Source organism: Squalius cephalus (genome assembly GCF_949319135.1).
Source record: "Squalius cephalus genome assembly, chromosome: 25".
Classification (NCBI taxonomy): Eukaryota; Metazoa; Chordata; class Actinopteri; order Cypriniformes; family Leuciscidae; genus Squalius; species Squalius cephalus.
Window position 1 is genome coordinate 11,262,605 of NC_137146.1, and position 18,447 is coordinate 11,281,051.

The window sequence follows — 18,447 nt, forward strand, 5'->3', positions numbered from 1 at the left end:
CTGTACATTGTAATACACAGCCTGGTCGCCTCCCACATTCCACCTAGCGGCTAGATGCAGGTACTACACAGCGTTTATTTCTGCATGGAAACGGGGAAACGGGAAAAGACCAATCAAAAACAAGGATACTAGCATGTGGAGGGGCCGGCTACCTAGAAGAGCCAAGTTGCTACAGCATCGTCCTTAGTGTCTTACCAAGCAGGAAAGATGGAGGAAATAGAAGGTAAGGCTTTAAATAAGCAAAATATGCATATGTAAATATATTGTATTTTGTGTATCTAACCTCTAACACTCAGTTCGTGTGTTTGTATAATGGAGAGCCGCTTTGGTTTATTCAGCGCTGTTGTTTGGGGTTATCACCACGGAAGAGAATGACGTTTTGTAGGAAAATAATGACGTTTAACTGTTATTTTAGGGGCTATAGGGTACACACACACACACACAATATATATATATATATATATTTGTTGTGACATTTGATTCAGCAAACTTGATTCCATTTCACTAAATTGTTCTGGTGTAACGTTAGGTCTGTTTAAACATAAGAGAAAACAAGGTCAAATGCTTTACATACCATTCAGGATCATTTTTTCTTTCTCCCTACAAACTGTCATTCTTCAGTTCTTTCCTTCAGCCGCTCTGTTGTTTTGCATGGACTGACATGATTGACCTATTTTCACATACAGCTGCTTGATCTGTTCTCATTTGTTTAGCTAATCCAGAACCAATGTATCTGAGTAAACTGGCTGCATAGACACACCCAAACAGACTAAACTACTCTTTGATCTATTATTTTTGTGTTTGTTATTTCTGTGTTATCATGATGATCTGTTTCTATTTCTATTTTCTGTTTTGTCTTCAGAATCTCCTCCTGTTTCTGAAGACCTGGTGCCCTGCAAAATATGTGGAAGAAGTTTTTTTTCGAGGGTGATTGTAAGTATGTCTTTATAGATGATGAACTGACAGCTGATGGTTGATATAGATTATTTTGCCATTCAAATATGCTTGCAAACATTTAAAAAAAATCCCTACTGGATATAATATATTAAATAATATTCTGCTATATGTTATCATATGTGCATTATTATGCGTTGCCTAACAAGGTACTAGTATGTCACAGTACGTACACTACTGTACAAAAGTGTTTTTAAGAAAGTCTTTTATACTCACCAAGGCTGCAATTATTTGATCAGAAATACAGTAAAAATATTAATATTGTGAAATATTATTACAATTTAAAATGACTCTTTTCTGTTTTAATATATTTCAAATTTGTATTTATTCCTGTGACAGTAAAGCAGAATTTTCAGCATCATTACTTCAGTCTTCATTGTCACATGATCCTTCCGAAATCATTCAAAGAACAGCATTTATTTGAAATATGAATCTTTTGTAACACTATAAAGATCTTCACTGTCTTTTTAAAAAAAATTAATTTAATGTATTCTTAATAAAAGTAAAAATGTCATTCAAAAAAAAAAAAAAAAAAAAGTTACTCCAAACCTTATTGTCCATTTACGTGTTGCCTAGCAATATACTAACCAATTATATTGTTGTGCATTTGCTATATCAAGATTAGCAACAAGGCATGTATTTCTCACAGGTTACTATGTAAACAAAAATCCTGGTATTATTACCCTGTCAACGCAGTGCTATCACAGTTTTTTCATACCCGTCCACCTTATTACCTGTTGTAGAAAAAACATATGCCGATCTGCCAGAAGACAGTGGCAAAGAGAAGGAAGGTGTTTGACTCCAGCAGGCAAAGGGCAGAGGGGACCGATATTTCTACAGTCAAACCCATAAAACCAAAGGTGAGGAAACAACCACACCATGTTCCCCCTTATGTTCACAGATGATGAGATGTGAACCGTGAGTGATTACATGCAGTATATAGTTAAGACTGATGCACATTCAGGAACAGTGTAGTTGCTGTCACCATAAAATCCGTCTGCAGTGGCAAAAGTGTCATTCCCTACACATCATCTTAATATTATTAGAACAACATAAATAAAAAGGCAAATAATGCATTCATTTTTACTGGATTTCATTGCAGTTTCCAGTACTAGTTAATAATATCTAACAATAGTACTACTAATAAAGGTATTTTGTAAGGCTAGTTTACACTGCTCCAACACAAACATCTAATGAGTGTCTCGAAACTTGGGTGGTCTGGTATAATGATTTTGATTTGATAGTGAACCATTGAGTCATTGACAGACAATGAGTGCGTTTAGTTGCACATTCTTAACCCGATTATGCCTAATAAGCTGACAATGCATATGGTTGTAAACGTTTTCCTGTTTTACAACTATATGTTTGCCTCTTACCCTGATGTTGCCTGGAATGTAAACACGTTAACCTGCATTCTATTGTCTTATTGAAGTGTGCATGTGTCATATGTGACAGGAAACATACTTATTGTGGATTTAAGCGCATTTAGACAGAGCAAGCGTTAATCGGTTGGGCAGGAGGAAATATATTGATGCTTTGGGCATATGCTTTTATCCAAAATGACTTGCAGCCCTTTCAAGGTATTTTTCTATATTAGGCTATATTAAGAAAAATAAATTATTTGTTATGTATCAAAATACATCAAGGTTCACAAGGTGTATTAATTCAAAACAAAGAGCAACCTTAAAACCAAAAGTCCCTAGCAATCTAAAGAAATCTAAAATTCTATAATAAATAAAAAAAAATAAAAAAATCTTGAACTTCTCTTTTTTTCACTTTTTTGTACATTTGTTGAATTTTGTCCAAATTCTTCCTGACTGTGACCATAGACCTCAATTTACAAGCCTCTTGTCCTCCATTAATTGTTCATTTTTTGTATTATTATTATTACCATAGATTTGGTGTGAAGATTCCTTATTACTGATTTTTGCCAGTGTGTGTGTTTCCTGGGAATTGCTAGCGTCATTCTTTATCAGTTGGTCTAAAGGAATATCATGTATGACTGCACCCATACCCTCATGTTTGTTTGGGCAGTGTAAAAAGGACAGTTGTTTCTCAGCTTACTTGTTTGAAATGTTAAGTGAACATGCCTTGGTTCGGAACAGTCAAACTCTGGTTTGGCCTCAAGCAAGAATATCAAATGTGAAAAAGACCTCGGTCTCACAAAGAGCCTCTGTTCAGAAACTTTTCCTCCACGGCTACCCACATATCTACCCTGATGTCCTAAAATATTCTGAAACCCCTTTTGATTATGTTTCAGTTACAAGGTTCTTCCAGCAGCTCTAAGTCTGATAAAGTAAGTTGAATGTTTGACTTTGTTTATTTTTTTTCTCATAACTGAATTTTGTGTCTCAACATGTCACTTCTGATATTAAGGCGTCAGTGTTTAATATTTGTTAAAAACAGTGGTTCCCTTTCATGTCGATCACTTCAACGTTCGTCGGAGGGATCCGACAGAAAGGGGATCTTCGCAGAGAGACCAATCTACTTGTAGAGAAAAGCCAATGCACATTGACGTGATAATTGCACCAGCTGCTTCTATCACGCAGTGCAGGTATATAATGAGCAGCAGGTGCAACGCATTGGTAAAGCATGACCTGATAGTCAGGTTCCTGAGAGGGGCAAGGAGACTAAATCCATCTCGTCCCCCCTCTATAACCTCTTGGGACCTGTCTCTGGTGCTCAGCGCACTGCAGAGACCTCCCTTCGAACCGCTGCAGTCAGCAGAGCTAAAGATCCTGTCTCAAGGCTCAAGGCGCCTCGCTGACAGATATATGTAGAGCTGCGGGCTGGTCTACACCCAACACGTTCGCTAGATTCTATAGCCTTCGTGTAGAGCCGGTATCCTACCCTGCTTGGCTAGTCCATTTGTGTATTCTCCACGTTACCTCACTCCGGGCAGGTCGTGGCTTCCGCAGCATTCTCCTTCCCCTATGAAGGGCACGCTTTTCCAGTGTTATCCAATGTTCTCGCTGAGTGGGTATTGCGGAACATCAGTGGCCAGGACTCCCTGCATAAGCTTCTGCCCCTAATAAAGGGAGAGAAGTGAGGCTTATGCAGGGCACTGGAAGGGCCAACAACATGGCGTGTTAGGGATCCCATTTCTGTTGGATCCCTTCGACGAACATTGGAGTGACCGACATGAAAGCGAACGTCTCGGTTTCGAATGGGAAAGAGGGAACGGAGACGTTCGTCCCGTCGCCATGTTGTTGTACCATCGCTGTAGACGGCCGGGTCCCAGGCTCAGCTCAGGCTCGAAAACCAAAGATGCGTTGCACCTTCTGCTCATTATATACCCGCACTGCGTGATAGAAGCAGCTGGCGCAATTATCGCATGCCAATGTGCATTGGCTCGTTTAGTTTCTCTCGAAGTAGATTGGTCTCTCTGCGAAGATCCCATTTCTGTTGGATCCCTCCGACGAACGTTTCCATGCATAACCAAGACATTTCTTTTCGAAGTGAAACTCAACACTGTGCCTTGGATTGATGCTATGGGGAACACCAGTGTGACCGGTGTCTGAAGCACGTGTGTACACAACAATTTCATTAGCCGACGACAGTCCATGACGTCATCACCAGGGCGCCTGGTGCAGCATGGAGGAGTGTGTATTTGTTCCCATAGCATCAATCCCAAGACGCAGTGTTGAGTTCCACTTCGAAAGGGAACGCATCAAGTTACGCATCAGGAAAGGGAGTCTCCTGCATCTCGTCCGGTGATGACATCATGGACTGTCTTCGTCCAATGAAATAGTCATGTTTACACACATGCTTCAGACACCGGTTACACTGATGTTCCCCATAGCGTCAATCCAAGGCGCAGTGTAGTGTTGCACGATATACCGGTACTAGAAAGGTATCACGATACCCTGCTTTTAAAAATTTTATGATTCTTAATTTTATGAGTACTGGTACTTTAAGAGTGACAGCTGTATTTCCTAATGTGCAAATATGATATAGACTCAAAATATTAAATAGAGCAGTAGGACCTTGATGGACAAACAGAATACCTTAAATCTACCGATGCAAAAGCTAATTCACAATGAGCCTACTTCCTGGAACTCCACCTTTGATATGGTGGAAGGATTCTGTATACAGCAACAAGCTGTCTGTGCCATTTTGGCTGAAAATCGGAAGTAGCAGCATCTGATGCCTAAAGACTCTGAAATGGCAACTAGAAACTAGAATTTGTTAGAGAGGTCCTTGGCTTCTAAGCAGCTTTACCAATGTTTTAAATGGAGAGAAAGACCCCACGTTGTCTTCTGGGTTGCCACTCAATTGGAAACTACGTTCCTTACTGACAGTGAAGAAAGGAGAAAGCACTCTTTCATGTGAAATGAAAGAAAAAATAAGACTTCAGACTTCACAGCAAGATATGAAAGCAGACTTAGACACTGTTCTAGACCCAAGATTTAAGGAGAGCATTGTTACCATGGAGGAAGAGGTGAAAGCAGTACTTTTACAGAAATCTGTTGAAGCTTCACTACAGCAAAAGAATGAGGCCCAAGCACCGAAACAAGATCAAGGAGGGGCAAAAGAAACTGCTCTCCACCATCAAGTTTGAAAATATGAAGTCATTAGTGGCAGCAGGTGGGGCTGAGGGATTCCCCTGCTGACCAATTTACAAGTGAATTCTTGTTGTACAAACAAATGGCAGGGATAAGTGCTTCTGAATACCCACTTAGCTGGTGGAAGAACCATGCAGCCCCCATGTCAACTGCCAACTGTCCATGTCTTTCACATTTAGCCAGCAAGTGCATGTGCAGTCCAGCCTCAAGCTGTGTTTAGCACATCAGGCTTTATCATTAGACTGATAAATGTGTTCAGCACATCAGGCTTTATCTGCACATCAGACTTTATCATTAGACTGACTGAGGAGCACTCTTGTTTTCCTTGCTAAAAACCTGGAAATGGCTAAAGAACTGTCCAGAAGTCCAGGAGAGAATATGACAGAAACAAAGGTTCAGGTTTTCACATATCCATGTTCTGGTGACAAAAATCTTTATATTGTGAACCAATGTTTGTTTAATTAAACATAGCTATAAATCTCAGCAGTTGCAACAACACTATTTTTTTTGTTAGACCCTGTAGCTGACATCAAAAACTGAGAAGCTTTTTGTTTATTAATAACAACAACAACAAAACGTTATGTTATCTATTATGTATTTACTTTTCCTGATGTTTTAGGTTTTTGCCATAGTATCGTTTAAGTATCTGTATTGTGCTATTTTAGTTGGGTATCGTATCGAAGTCAAAGTTTTGGTATCGTGACAACACTAGCGCAGCACCTCGTTCCCCTTCTCAGGGAGTCATGGTTACTGTCGTAAACTGAGGCGTTACATGTTGTAATGATGACAAAGCTGCTTGCTTTCAAACTTCTTTATTACCAGAAACTAAGCATTTCAGTAGATTAAAATAATTAACCATGATTAATTTTGTGATTCCAGATGTTTCAAGAACTACACGTTCTTCTGTAAAACCAACAGTTGAGGGGACAAATTGAGAAATGTTGGTTACATGTTGTACATTATGATTTCAATCAAATAAATGAAATAAAGTTTTAATCATTTTATCACTTTTAACTGATTTCAATTTGCATTCACAATGTATAGGTGCCATATCAGTTATCAGACAATAATAATAATATTATTATTATTATTATTATTATTATTGAATTTAATGGTCATTAGTGGATGCATATCAGCCAATGTTTGGATATTTATTGTTCATACACCTTAACCCTATTCTTACATTTTACTCTTATTGTTGCCATTATCTAACACTTAATTTTGTAAATACTTATAATGTAATACATTATAAATCACCATCTTAAAACGTATATCTAATTGTTACACTTATGTTTTTTTGTTTTCCATTTGCAATTTACAAAAGTATAGAATAGACCATATTGACCCTTTATCGTTTTCAAAGCATGAAAAAAATTATCAGAATTTTAAAAATGGTACATAACTACATTGTAAGTAATTAGTTCATTTATGGCCCCCTTGGAGGTTATTATATTTATATTATCCTTTTAAACTAAATGTTTGCTTTTAAACAGCCTGAACCACCCAAGAAACAGTCAAATTGGCGCCGAAAGCATGAAGAATTCATTGCCACCATTCGCGCTGCCAAAGGCTTAGATCAAGTCATAAAAGACGGTGGACCCCTTCCTCCACCCCCTCCTCCATCCTATGATCCAGGTAAAAAAAAAAAAAAAAAAAAAACCTTTTTATTGACACTTGAAATAGTTACAGTAATATCAGTAAAACCATTAACAGCTATTGACTTTTTCAGATTATATCCAGTGTCCATATTGCCAGCGACGCTTCAGTGAGAATGCAGCAGATCGCCACATCAAATTCTGTAAGGAGCAAGCGTCCAGAATCTCCAACAAGAGCAAGGTTCCTGGAAGTGAGAAAGCCAAACCCCCAGCTAGGATTCCGGTGAGGTTTCACTCACTCTGAACATCCCTTGGGATCAGCCAGTGGTTTATTTGTTAAGTTTATTTAGTGGGGAAAATAAACAGTGCCTTGAGTGGGTTGATATAAACATTGCATGTTCCTGTGTCTGCAGTACAAACCTCCACCACAAAAGAAGGCAAACTCTCCCGCTGTACCTATTGTGTCCTCTCGTCTACCTCAGCGCTCAGCCTATGGGCAGAGTGCTGGCACAGGTATGATTGCTCCTGTTGCATCCCTCAATGTTTTCCTAACATTATTTCAGTGTAGTGAATGACGTCATTTACTCACCCTCATGTCGTTTCAAAGACTTTCGTTCATCTTTTGAACAGAAATGAAGATTTTTTTAAATAAAATCTGAGAGTTTTCTGTTCCTCCATTAACAGCTACGCATCTACCACTTTGACGTTCATAAAGAGATCATAAAATGAATCCATATGAATTTAGGGATTAGATAGCTTAGATAAATTATAGCTTTATATGATGAACATTGAATTTAGGCTTTTATTCACGTATAAATATCAAATGTGCTGCCTAATACACGAGAATTAACCTCATTGGTTCTTGCAGAAGCTCAAATGTGCTGCGTAACACCAGGAATGAACCTTATTGGTTCTTGCAGAAGCTCAAACGTGCTGCGTAACACGAGAATTAAATGGTAAATGGACTGCATTTATATAGTGCTTTCACAGACCTATGGCCACCAAAGCGCTTTACATAGCCTCACATTCACCCATTCACACACCGACGGCGGTGTCAGCCATGCAAGGCGCCATCCAGCTCGTCATGGGGCAGCTGGAGTTAGGTGTCTTGCTCATGGACACCTCGACACTTGGTCAGGTGGAACCGGGCGTTGAACCACCAACCTTTCGGTTTGTAGACAACCTACATGAACCACTGAGCCACTGCCGCCCTCATTGGTTCTTGCGGAAGCTCAAACGTGCTGCGTAACACCAGGAATGAACCTTATTGGTTCTTGCAGAAGCTCAAACGTGCTGCGTAACATAAGAATTAACCTCATTGGTTCTTGTGGAAGCTCAAGCATGCTGCGTAACTCACGAGAATGATCCTCATTGGTTCTCGCATGTCAAGCTAGCATTGAGCTTCTGTTTATCATATCTGATGTGTAGGTTCATGAAGGTTTATATGTGAATAAAAGCCTAAATTCAATCTATTCAGCACATAAAGCGATCGTGTCTCTTTATTTGAATTTTTTGCGAAAAACTTTAAAGGAGAACTCCGGTCAATTTGAACATTGAGCTCATTTTTTTGTACATTTGGAGTGCTGTCAATACAGAGAACAACGACAAAAATCGGTGTTGCCTACACCGTGTTATCCTCTTTTTAAAATTTGCACCCTGTTGACTTCAATGGGGCAAGTTTTAAACCTGCTTTTAGCCTCTTAACATCCTTGATGTGTCATTACAAGTGCACAGGTCATGTGAGTGATTCCTTCGGAGTGAACGCGGGTCAATCTGACTGCAGTAGATGTGAAAGATATGAATAAAAATGATGTTTATTCAGCCAGCGCACATACCTGTATTTACATCCTGTTTTCGGTCGAAGTCCATAGTAATCGATTGTCGAGTTCACGCGCATGATCATAGGTACTAAACCAATGCGCGTGAACTCGACAATCGATTACTATGGACTTCGACCGAAAACAGGATGTAAATACAGGTATGAGCGCTGGCTAAATAAATATCATTTTTATTCATATCTTTCACATCTACTGCAGTCAGATTGACCCGCGTTCACTCCGAAGGAATCACTCACATGACCTGTGCACTTGTAATGACACATCAAGGATGTTAAGAGGCTAAAAGCAGGTTTAAAACTTGCCCCATTGAAGTCAACAGGGTGCAAATTTTAAAAAGAGGATAACACGGTGTAGGCAACACCGATTTTTGTCGTTGTTCTCTGTATTGACAGCACTCCAAATGTACAAAAAAATGAGCTCAATGTTCAAATTGACCGGAGTTCTCCTTTAACAAAAAGTTTAAATCTTGCCTCGGCAACTAACTGAAATGAAAAAGTTGAAGTACTGATATATAAAATAATAAACTATTACAGTATCTCAGTGATACTAAAATAATACTGGCTCCTAGAAAATGATATATGTAACGGCCTGAACCTGTTCCTAACACAAAGCAATTTTATGGATGCTGTAGACTTGCAATACAGAACATGAAATGTAGAAATTATACTATATAATCATATTAAAATAAGGACATCAAAACCCCTTTTCCCCCTCTCCCTCCACAGGGATTCCCAGCAGCAAAACCTCATCCACTGGCTCAGTGAGGAGCTCATCATCAGGATATTCTCCGTTACAGAACAACTCATTCGACTTGAACAGCCCTCCCTCTGAGTAAGGCACCGAGTCACTGACTAATCCTGTTTTTTGACATTATCTCCAGGCTTTTAAGAGTGCATCATTGCACTTGTGTTTGCAGAGGGAACGTGAAACCCAAGGGCATGGTTTTGCAAAATTCCCTGAGAAGTCCACCTTCTGGTATAGGGATGAATAAGAAGAAAGTCCAAAATGCAGATAATTCAAGGTATGGTGTTACAAGTATTGCTGTACTGCACTGCTACAGTCTTGGGACTGATGACGAATGCAAATGAAATGGACTGACTGGTCCATCAACTCCTTAATGTCCCTATTCAAGCACAACACTTGAGTTCACTGCATCAGTTACAAATGGTCTATAGTTGTCCAGGATTTAGGCCAGTTTTCCTAAATCATTTTTGGTTGCAGTTTTGTTTTGAATAGTCGACATTGACTCATTCACATCTTGATCTTGTTTATAGGAATGATGTGAAGAAAGAACATGAAAACAATTACTCTACAATAGGCACCAAGTTTTGCCATGAGTGTGGGACCAAGTACCCCGTGGACTGGGCCAAGTTTTGCTGTGAGTGCGGAGTGAAACGAATGTACATTTAAATAGTACAAATGATAGAAAGACTGACTCACTGTAGCTGCATAAAACTGAGCGTTCCTTTCCAACCCACTAGTGTACTTGGCAAAATCCATGTGCTGTACAAACATTTCACTTGTAATCTGCTTCTGTTTCTGTAGACTGAACCCCATCTCACCCTTCTGCTCAGTTTTTTTTTAATGAAAGTGCAATATGATTGGTTACTGCTACAAAAGGAGTATTATCTCAGTTAAAGTTATGATTTTAATGTTTAAATTGACTTTAATTGATCTAGGCCTTAAAATCCAACCATTCTGATGTTAACAGGGCAATATCTTAATGTAGTGTCATTGTGTTAATTATTTATTAGAAAAAAAATTCGGTTAAATGTTTCCTGTTAAATGCATTGACTACAGTTCTTTCGCTGTGCAATCCAGTTTTGTATTTCACTTAGTTTTTATACGTGTTGTTTCGTGTGTTTTTAACAGTATTCAACATGAAAACATATTGTAGAAATTGCCATTGTTGTATATTTATTAGACATAGTTCATCACATCTTTTCAACCTTGGTTTATTTAATCTCTTTAACATATTCACACATTAACGCAACATTCAAAACTGAAATGTCATGTCACATCTTTCCAGAGCGTGCACCATACTACAATATTCAAAAAGGACTTTACTATGGTATTTTATAGCTTCAGAGTGCTGAACTGCTGTTCAGAGTGAGTGAAGTCAAGGAGCTGGTGTGTGTTTGTGCTGATCTCAAACTCACGTGTATCTTGAGCATCACTCTGCACCTTGTTATGCTTGTACTACTGCTGCTCTGACCACATCACAGCTTATGAATACATGCTATATGGACAGAAATTTTACTGTTAAATAATTGACTGGTAAAAATGGCTCCTGAATTGAAGTGATCCTAAATAAATAAACTGGTAAACAAAGCTCAGGTTGTGTCCTCTTTGATGTGTTTGTCAATGCCCACCACCCTCCACCAATATCATATACTGTACAATAGATGAGCATACAGTGCTATGCATAAGTTTAGACACCCATGCTAAAGTTGACTAAAAAGAGGAATAAAAAATCATCTTTTGGAAATTGATCTTAATGCCTTAATTTAAAAAATTAAGAAAAAAACAACCTTTAAGAACACCAATTTTCTTTGTGAATGAATAATGTATCGTAAATAAATAAATGTTCTTCCTTAAAATACAGGGTGCATAAGTTTGGACACCCCTATGTTAAATTCCCATAGGGGCAGGCAGATTTTTATTTTTAAGTATTTAAAAAAAAAAAAAAAATTTAGGATACTATGCATCCTGATAAATTTCCCTTGGCCTTTGGAATTAAAATAGCCCCACATCATCACATAGCCTTCACCATACCTAGAGATTGGCATGGGGTACTTTCCATAAGATCATCTCTCAATGCAAATCAAACTAGCTATTAGGCTAACTGAAATAAAACCATGCCAGTCTCTAGGTATGGTGAAGGCTATGTGATGATGTGGGGCTATTTTAATTCCAAAGGCCAAGGGAACTTTATCAGGATGCATAGTATCCTAAAAAATTTTTTTTTTAAAAATACTTAAAAATAAAAATCTGCCTGCCTCTATGGGAATTTAACATAGGGGTGTCCAAACTTATGCACCCTGTATTTTAAGGAAGAACATTTATTTATTTACGATACATTATTCATTCACAAAGAAAATTGGTGTCCTTAAAGGTTGGATTTTTCCTAATTTTTTAAATTAAGGCATTAAGTTCAGTTTCCAAAAGATGATTTTTTATTCCTCTTTTTAGTCAACTTTAGTATGGGTGTCTAAACTTATGCATAGCACTGTATCTATATAACAGAAGATGATGTTGAAAAACCTTTATTTTAAAAGTTAAATGTTTATATAAAAATTACAACTAATAAAAACTAACAAAAAAGCAAGAAATTGTTAAATAATAATAAAATCAATTTTAAAAAAGTAACTGCAAAATAATGTTTTTTTTTTCATCAGTCTGTTATAATTCTTAAATCAAAAAGTAAACATTTAGAAATTGACAATGCAGTCAAATATATATATATATATATATAAATCATTTATTGTCATTTTTTAATAAAAATAACATGGAACTGGTAATATAATAAAGCTAATAAAATGTATTCATCCAAGTGCAGTGTGTTGTAACGAGTTAGCTCAAAGGGGAAATATTAATAACTCATAACTTGTTATGATTGATTATGAATATTTGGGTCAGTTAATTGGATTAACTTGATGTAGCTAAATTAAAATTACAATCAATTAATCAGTTCGTCCAACAAACTCTTTTGATTATTCATTTATTCTAAGAAAAGCGTATCTTTCATGGCCACAGAAAAATAATTATTTCTTAGCCTGTACAGCGCTTAGAGCATGTAACAAAATCAAGATCATAAAATAAACTTTGTTGCAAGCAGAGAATCAGAAGCAAATACGTATTTTGCACAAGTTTTATTAACTAAATCACAATTGGGGACCATTATCTCAGTTGGGGCAATTGCCTCTATTGTCTTTAGATGATTAGATTTAGTGGTCATCCCTAACTAAGGCTGTGTGCATGGTCATCACCATTAAGGACAGCCCACTGAAATGCCTATAAGAAATCATATAAAGTTATGTTAGTCAGACTGTTTGGAAGAACTGCAGAAACGTGCTCAATAAAGAATAACTTCTACTTGAACAAGATCCCAAACGTCTCCTGGTTCTTGCTTCGATGAAGGAATAAAAGTTTTCAACAGATGGTGCCGTGACCCGGATGGAGAAAACGGAAACTCAAAGAACTTCAAGCTCAAAGATCTGAATCTTGAAACTTCAAGCTCAACAAAAGATCTGACAAAGATTGCCAGACTGAATCTTTCCAGCTTCCTTCAGATTGAAAACTTCAAGCTCCAAAAAGATCTCAATGCCTGACTGAGTTCCAGACGAATGTTTTCTGTAAAACCAACGATTTGGTGAGTTTCACTCTATTCAAAGAACCGTTGCAAACCAGTACAAATTTGTTTATCCTCTGTGCCGTTCAGAGAAGAGTTAACAAACAGCTGCAGGGTTTTGTTAACCAAGTTATCCTCTAAAAATTGTCTTTTAGAGATGAAATTTATCCTCTGTTTTTCAGGCAGGGAAGATTAGCGTAAAGCGCTAGTACTTTGTGTTATCCTTTGCTCTGGGCAAGGAAGGTTAACAATAGTTGATCTGTGTTAACGTGTACCCTCTGTTGATCAGAGAAGTTTTTAGTGTTTGTTTGTGTGGTAACAAAGTAACTCACAAAATGGTTAGAAGGAATGCTAGACTAATTCCCACAACTGAAAAAGCTGGACGAGCTACACCTTTATGGTCAGAGAGTGAATTTAAGTCTTTGTTATCAGAACACATGGACTCCATCGTGACTGAGAAAGTCAGATTGAATTTAACAAAGACATTTGACATTGATGCAGACAAAGTATGGTCAATTGAAGATTGCAAGAAAGTGTTGGGTGCATGTATCAGGAAGAAAAATGTGAAAGGCATTATCTGTTGTCACAGAGAATTTAGCTTATCCATTGCACAAGAACAAGCTCTGAGTATTGCTACGTTAAACGATCAGAACAAACAATTGCAGACTCACATGTCCTGTCTCAAGACAAAGGTGGGCCATAACAAAGCCTCAACCAAATGTGATTTAGAAGACCAACAGTCAGATGAAAGCTATCCTGATTTACAGTCTTTTGATAGAATAGAGGACAATGTCAATGCAGATGTAAATGCAGTTGAAGTGTGCGGAGCTAGACAAAAGCCTCAGGGAAAAGGTGTTGATACAGTTCCATTTGCAACCCCCAGACTTCAGGTACAAGCAGTCAAAACACCTTTAGGTCCTAAAGACATAGAGAGACTTGCTGAAAGTTTGCCATCAGTGCACATAAATTTTTCTGAGTTTAGGAGAGAGTTGTCCAAAAAGATGCGGCTCTATGAAATGTCTCTAGCTGAAATCACCCAGCTAATATCACAGATTTTGACTGAGTCAGAATTCAATGATTTTGAAAGTGCTGTAAGCAATTCTGAACTGCAACAGGCCAGTAAAGGTGATTTGAGAGAAGGTGTTTTGAAAATTTTAAAGAACATTGTTGGACCGAACGTGGACTGGTCAAAAATTACCAATTGTGTACAGAAGAAGGGTGAAACTGTTTGTGAGTACACAGAACGATTCTGTCAGACTGCTGCCGTTTACAGCGGAATTGCCGACACTCCAGAGAAGGTGTTAGGTCATAATGGTCCTCTAGTTCGTGCATGGTCCGATGGTCTTTTGTCAGAACATAGAAATGCATTGCCTTTCTTAGATCTTACATGGTCAAATAGAACCCTGCAAAACAACTTGGACAGGTTAGCTACTTGGGAAAGAGACTCTGATGTCAAGGCAAGAGTAAAAATTGCAGCAGCATCCTTTAAGGTCAATTCAGAGAAACAGAAATGCAAAAGTCCTAGAGAAGCCAGTTGTTCTTACTGTGGCAAGCACGGACATTTTGGAAAAGAATGTAGAAAAAACAAAAATAACAAGACAAGTTAACAATGTTATGCAGATTTTATTTTACTACATTTGTTTGCTACTTTGAAGCAACCCCTCCCCTCGTCATTGGACTCGTGGGTAAGCTTTTTGAGGTGTTAACCATTTGGGCTGTGATTGCTTAATCTCCCCAGTAACTTACAACAAAGACGAAAGACTTATTGACTGTCACAGCCTTTGTTTGGGGGACATTCAGTGTACTCACAGACTTAAATGTTATGCCACAGAATATTGCAGTCAGACAACCATCCTCTGTTAATGATGTCTACTAGGACTGATGTTTCACTGGAGAATGGAAATGTGCCAATTTTCTCACACACTCTACAGTGTGCACACAACAGGGACAGAATAGGACACAAAGACCAGTGCGGAGCCCATGGAAGAACCGAAGTGCAACAGGCCTCGGAGGTCAGCCATGTGGTGAAGATCTCCTCATAGGTTTCCCCCTCAGTAGTTTATCCCCACCTCACTGGTCCATAGGTGTCAAATCAATTAAGATTAGGAAAAGAAAAAAAACACTATACGATCACAATGTTTTCTGTAATATAGTTATATGTAAAAACGATATGGTCACCAGAAGTTTTAGACGTAAAAACACTATACGATCAAATGACTTATGGAAGAATGAAGTCTATGCATGAATACTGCTGGTCTGCCGTTTCTTTGTTTTCTTGTGTTACAGGTATGTGTTGATGTCTTCGCAAGCTGAAACCTGGTGTAAAGCATCAGCTCAGATTTCCATGAACAAGCCTCATGAGGGACGAGTCATCCGAGCGACTCTGCGTGAGAAATGGACTCTACAGGAAACAGACTTCACAGCAATTCAGACGCCATGGACTTTCAAGACTTCCACTCTTATGCTACATGGTTTTCTGTGTAATCATGTAGTTTATATGACATTTTACACCCTGCGTCACAAGTGTCAACAGTTATGGTTTTGAGAAGAACTATGACACTCATGTAAATCAAGGACACAACACAGAATAAGTTATACGTGCCTGTAACTTTTTCAAGTTACAAGAATGAACTTGTAAGTGCTTAAATTTGTATTTTGTGAGAGTTATTAGAACTCTCAAAGAGGGGACTGAAGGATTCAAATTATCTCAGTTGGGGGCAATTGCCTCTATTGTCTTTAGATGATTAGATTTAGTGGTCATCCCTAACTAAGGCTGTGTGCATGGTCATCACCATTAAGGACAGCCCACTGAAATGCCTATAAGAAACCATGTAAAGTTATGTTAGTCAGACTGTTTTGAAGAACTGCAGAAACGTGCTCAATAAAGAATAACTTCTACTTGAACGAGATCCCAAACGTCTCCTGGTTCTTGCTTCGATGAAGGAATAAAAGTTTTCAACAGTATGGTGAAGGCTATGTGATGATGTGGGGCTATTTTAATTCCAAAGGCCAAGGGAACTTTATCAGGATGCATAGTATCCTGGATCCACGAAGTTACTGGCCTTTAAAAATAAAAATCTGCCTGCCTCTATGGGAATTTAACATAGGGGTGTCCAAACTTATGCACCCTGTATTTTAAGGAAGAACATTTATTTATTTACGATACATTATTCATTCACAAAGAAAATTGGTGTCCTTAAAAGTTGGATTTTTCCTAATTTTTTTATTTAAGGCATTTAGTTCAATTTCCAAAAGATGATTTTTTTATTCCTCTTTTTAGTCAACTTTAGCATGGGTGTCTAAACTTGTGCATAGCACTGTACATACATAGGAAAAATGTATAGAGACCAAACCTGGTATAGGTGACCATTGATTCTATTGTAAAATACACAGCATCAACAAAATAATAGTATTAAAAGACATTACACAAGACAGTAAATCATTCACAAAATGTTCTGGGATGCATCTCCTTTTCATGGCGTTACTGGTACACTGATTTATGTTTTCTTTTTCCCAACATTTTTCAGTCAGTCAGTCTCCTGCTCTTCCACCAAGTTCATTGTTAACTTCAGGCAGCTGCCGACTCAACTCTGATTGGTTCTGTTCACAAGCTGGGGTGGGACTTACAATTTTATAGGGTCCATCTGATGTTTGTCACTGACTGCATAATTAATAAATACTTTAGATCGGACTAAACCGTTTTTTAGGGAGGTAAGAGAAGCAGATATTTGGAAAAAATATTTAACCAAATTGCATGCTTTTGTGGTTTTCATTTAAATCTCAGGCATACAACTAATATAAATATTAGAATTATTCATACAACAGGGGCCTATTTAGTATAACTGCTGGATTTTGTGGGGCCCCCTGGGCAGCGGGGTTGTCACCACCTTCCACCCCACTAGTGACGGCCCTGTAAAGGGGAAGTGACCCTAAATAGATTTTGTACCATATAAGGCCACCTACTGTTATATATATTTTTTCAAATATAAATAACTTTTAAAGACATTGGTAAATAAAAGGCAACCTGAAAAGATTTGCTTGGTATTTAAAAGCTAATTTAAATTAGCTTTTAAAATCGAGGGTTTACAAGGACCGCTCTATTAATAACCCACGAAACAAGGAACCTCATACAAAAAACAATTAACTGAATTTACGGTTTGGAACACATGTAGTTCGTGCACTTTACCCTCTTCAGATACTTTCATTATGGGTAATTGTGCATGCTGAGTAAAAAACTCAGACCACAGAGCGGGACCTGGAACGCGATTGCGACTGCTCATGCCTGAGATTTTTTGGTATCAGGCCAAAAAATTGCTGACTAAGGCTCTGTGCGTAGAGTTGGCGAGCCTCTTGGGACTTGGGAGGCGTCACATTGCGTTTAAATTACTGTAATTCACTGTATTTAGGTCCTCCTCAGTCATCTCTTGCTCACCTACAGATGGTTCTAAATGCAGCTGCAAGGCTGTTGACTATCACTCTTAAAGGTCCCGTTCTTCGTGATCCCATGTTTCAAACTTTAGTTAGTGTGTAATGTTGTTGTTAGAGTATAAATGATATCTGTAAAATTATAAAGCTCAAAGTTCAATGCCAAGCGAGATATTTTATTTAACAGAAGTTGACTACACTGAACGGCTGGATTGGACTACACCCCTCTACTTCCTTCTTTAATGACGTCACTAGAACCGTGTTTTGACTAACCTCCGCCCACAGGAACACAGGCGTATTGATGGCGAAATGTCAACAGACGTGGTTGATGTTTATCTATAATCGGATACCGCAAAAGTTTAATTCGAAGTTGTTAAGTTTGCTCTGTCCATTTCACCACGGACTGTTTTTCTAACCTGGGATAATATCAAGCAGGCTTCTCTCAGCGTTTCATACTGACGAAGGGGACAATTTCAACTATATTCCAGCAAGCGGTAAGTAGTGATTTACTATGGAAGTAGCGATCAACTTCACATCGTTTCTCTTAGTAGGATGAAAATAATCTTACTTAAACTGTGATTAATATACAGAAAGCGATCAAAGAACAATCCCTTTCCAATCGCCCAAGCTGTCAATCACACAGCGCGAGTTTATATGGACACTTGCCAAAACTCGTTATGAAATCAATGACGCTGTTACACTGCACAACGAAGCTCTTA

The 18,447-nt window shown here is 38.1% G+C and overlaps 1 protein-coding gene across 2 annotated transcripts; it reads left to right on the top strand.

Moving 5' to 3' along the window:
* Positions 1 to 111: 111 nt before the first annotated feature.
* Positions 112 to 10,381, top strand: zc2hc1a (zinc finger, C2HC-type containing 1A). Of its 2 annotated transcripts, XM_079863802.1 has the most exons (10): positions 112 to 223; positions 863 to 933; positions 1,698 to 1,814; positions 3,215 to 3,250; positions 7,013 to 7,154; positions 7,249 to 7,397; positions 7,528 to 7,627; positions 9,678 to 9,783; positions 9,869 to 9,973; positions 10,227 to 10,381. In XM_079863802.1, exons 1-10 carry the CDS (start codon positions 208 to 210, stop codon positions 10,360 to 10,362), a joined length of 978 nt encoding a protein of 325 aa, XP_079719928.1. In that variant the 5' UTR covers positions 112 to 207; the 3' UTR covers positions 10,363 to 10,381. The 2 variants fall into 2 exon arrangements, with proteins under 2 accessions (XP_079719928.1, XP_079719929.1); XM_079863803.1 differs by lacking the exon at positions 3,215 to 3,250 and having other exon boundaries at positions 116 to 223.
* The last annotated feature ends 8,066 nt before the right edge of the window (positions 10,382 to 18,447 follow it).

Excerpts from the sequence above, each read along its gene's own strand:
- zc2hc1a (XM_079863802.1), top strand. Across the intron at positions 934-1,697 it reads GTTTTTTTTCGAGGGTGATT|AAAAAACATATGCCGATCTG; the intron begins GTAAGTATGTCT and ends TACCTGTTGTAG. Across the intron at positions 9,784-9,868 it reads TTGAACAGCCCTCCCTCTGA|AGGGAACGTGAAACCCAAGG; the intron begins GTAAGGCACCGA and ends TTGTGTTTGCAG.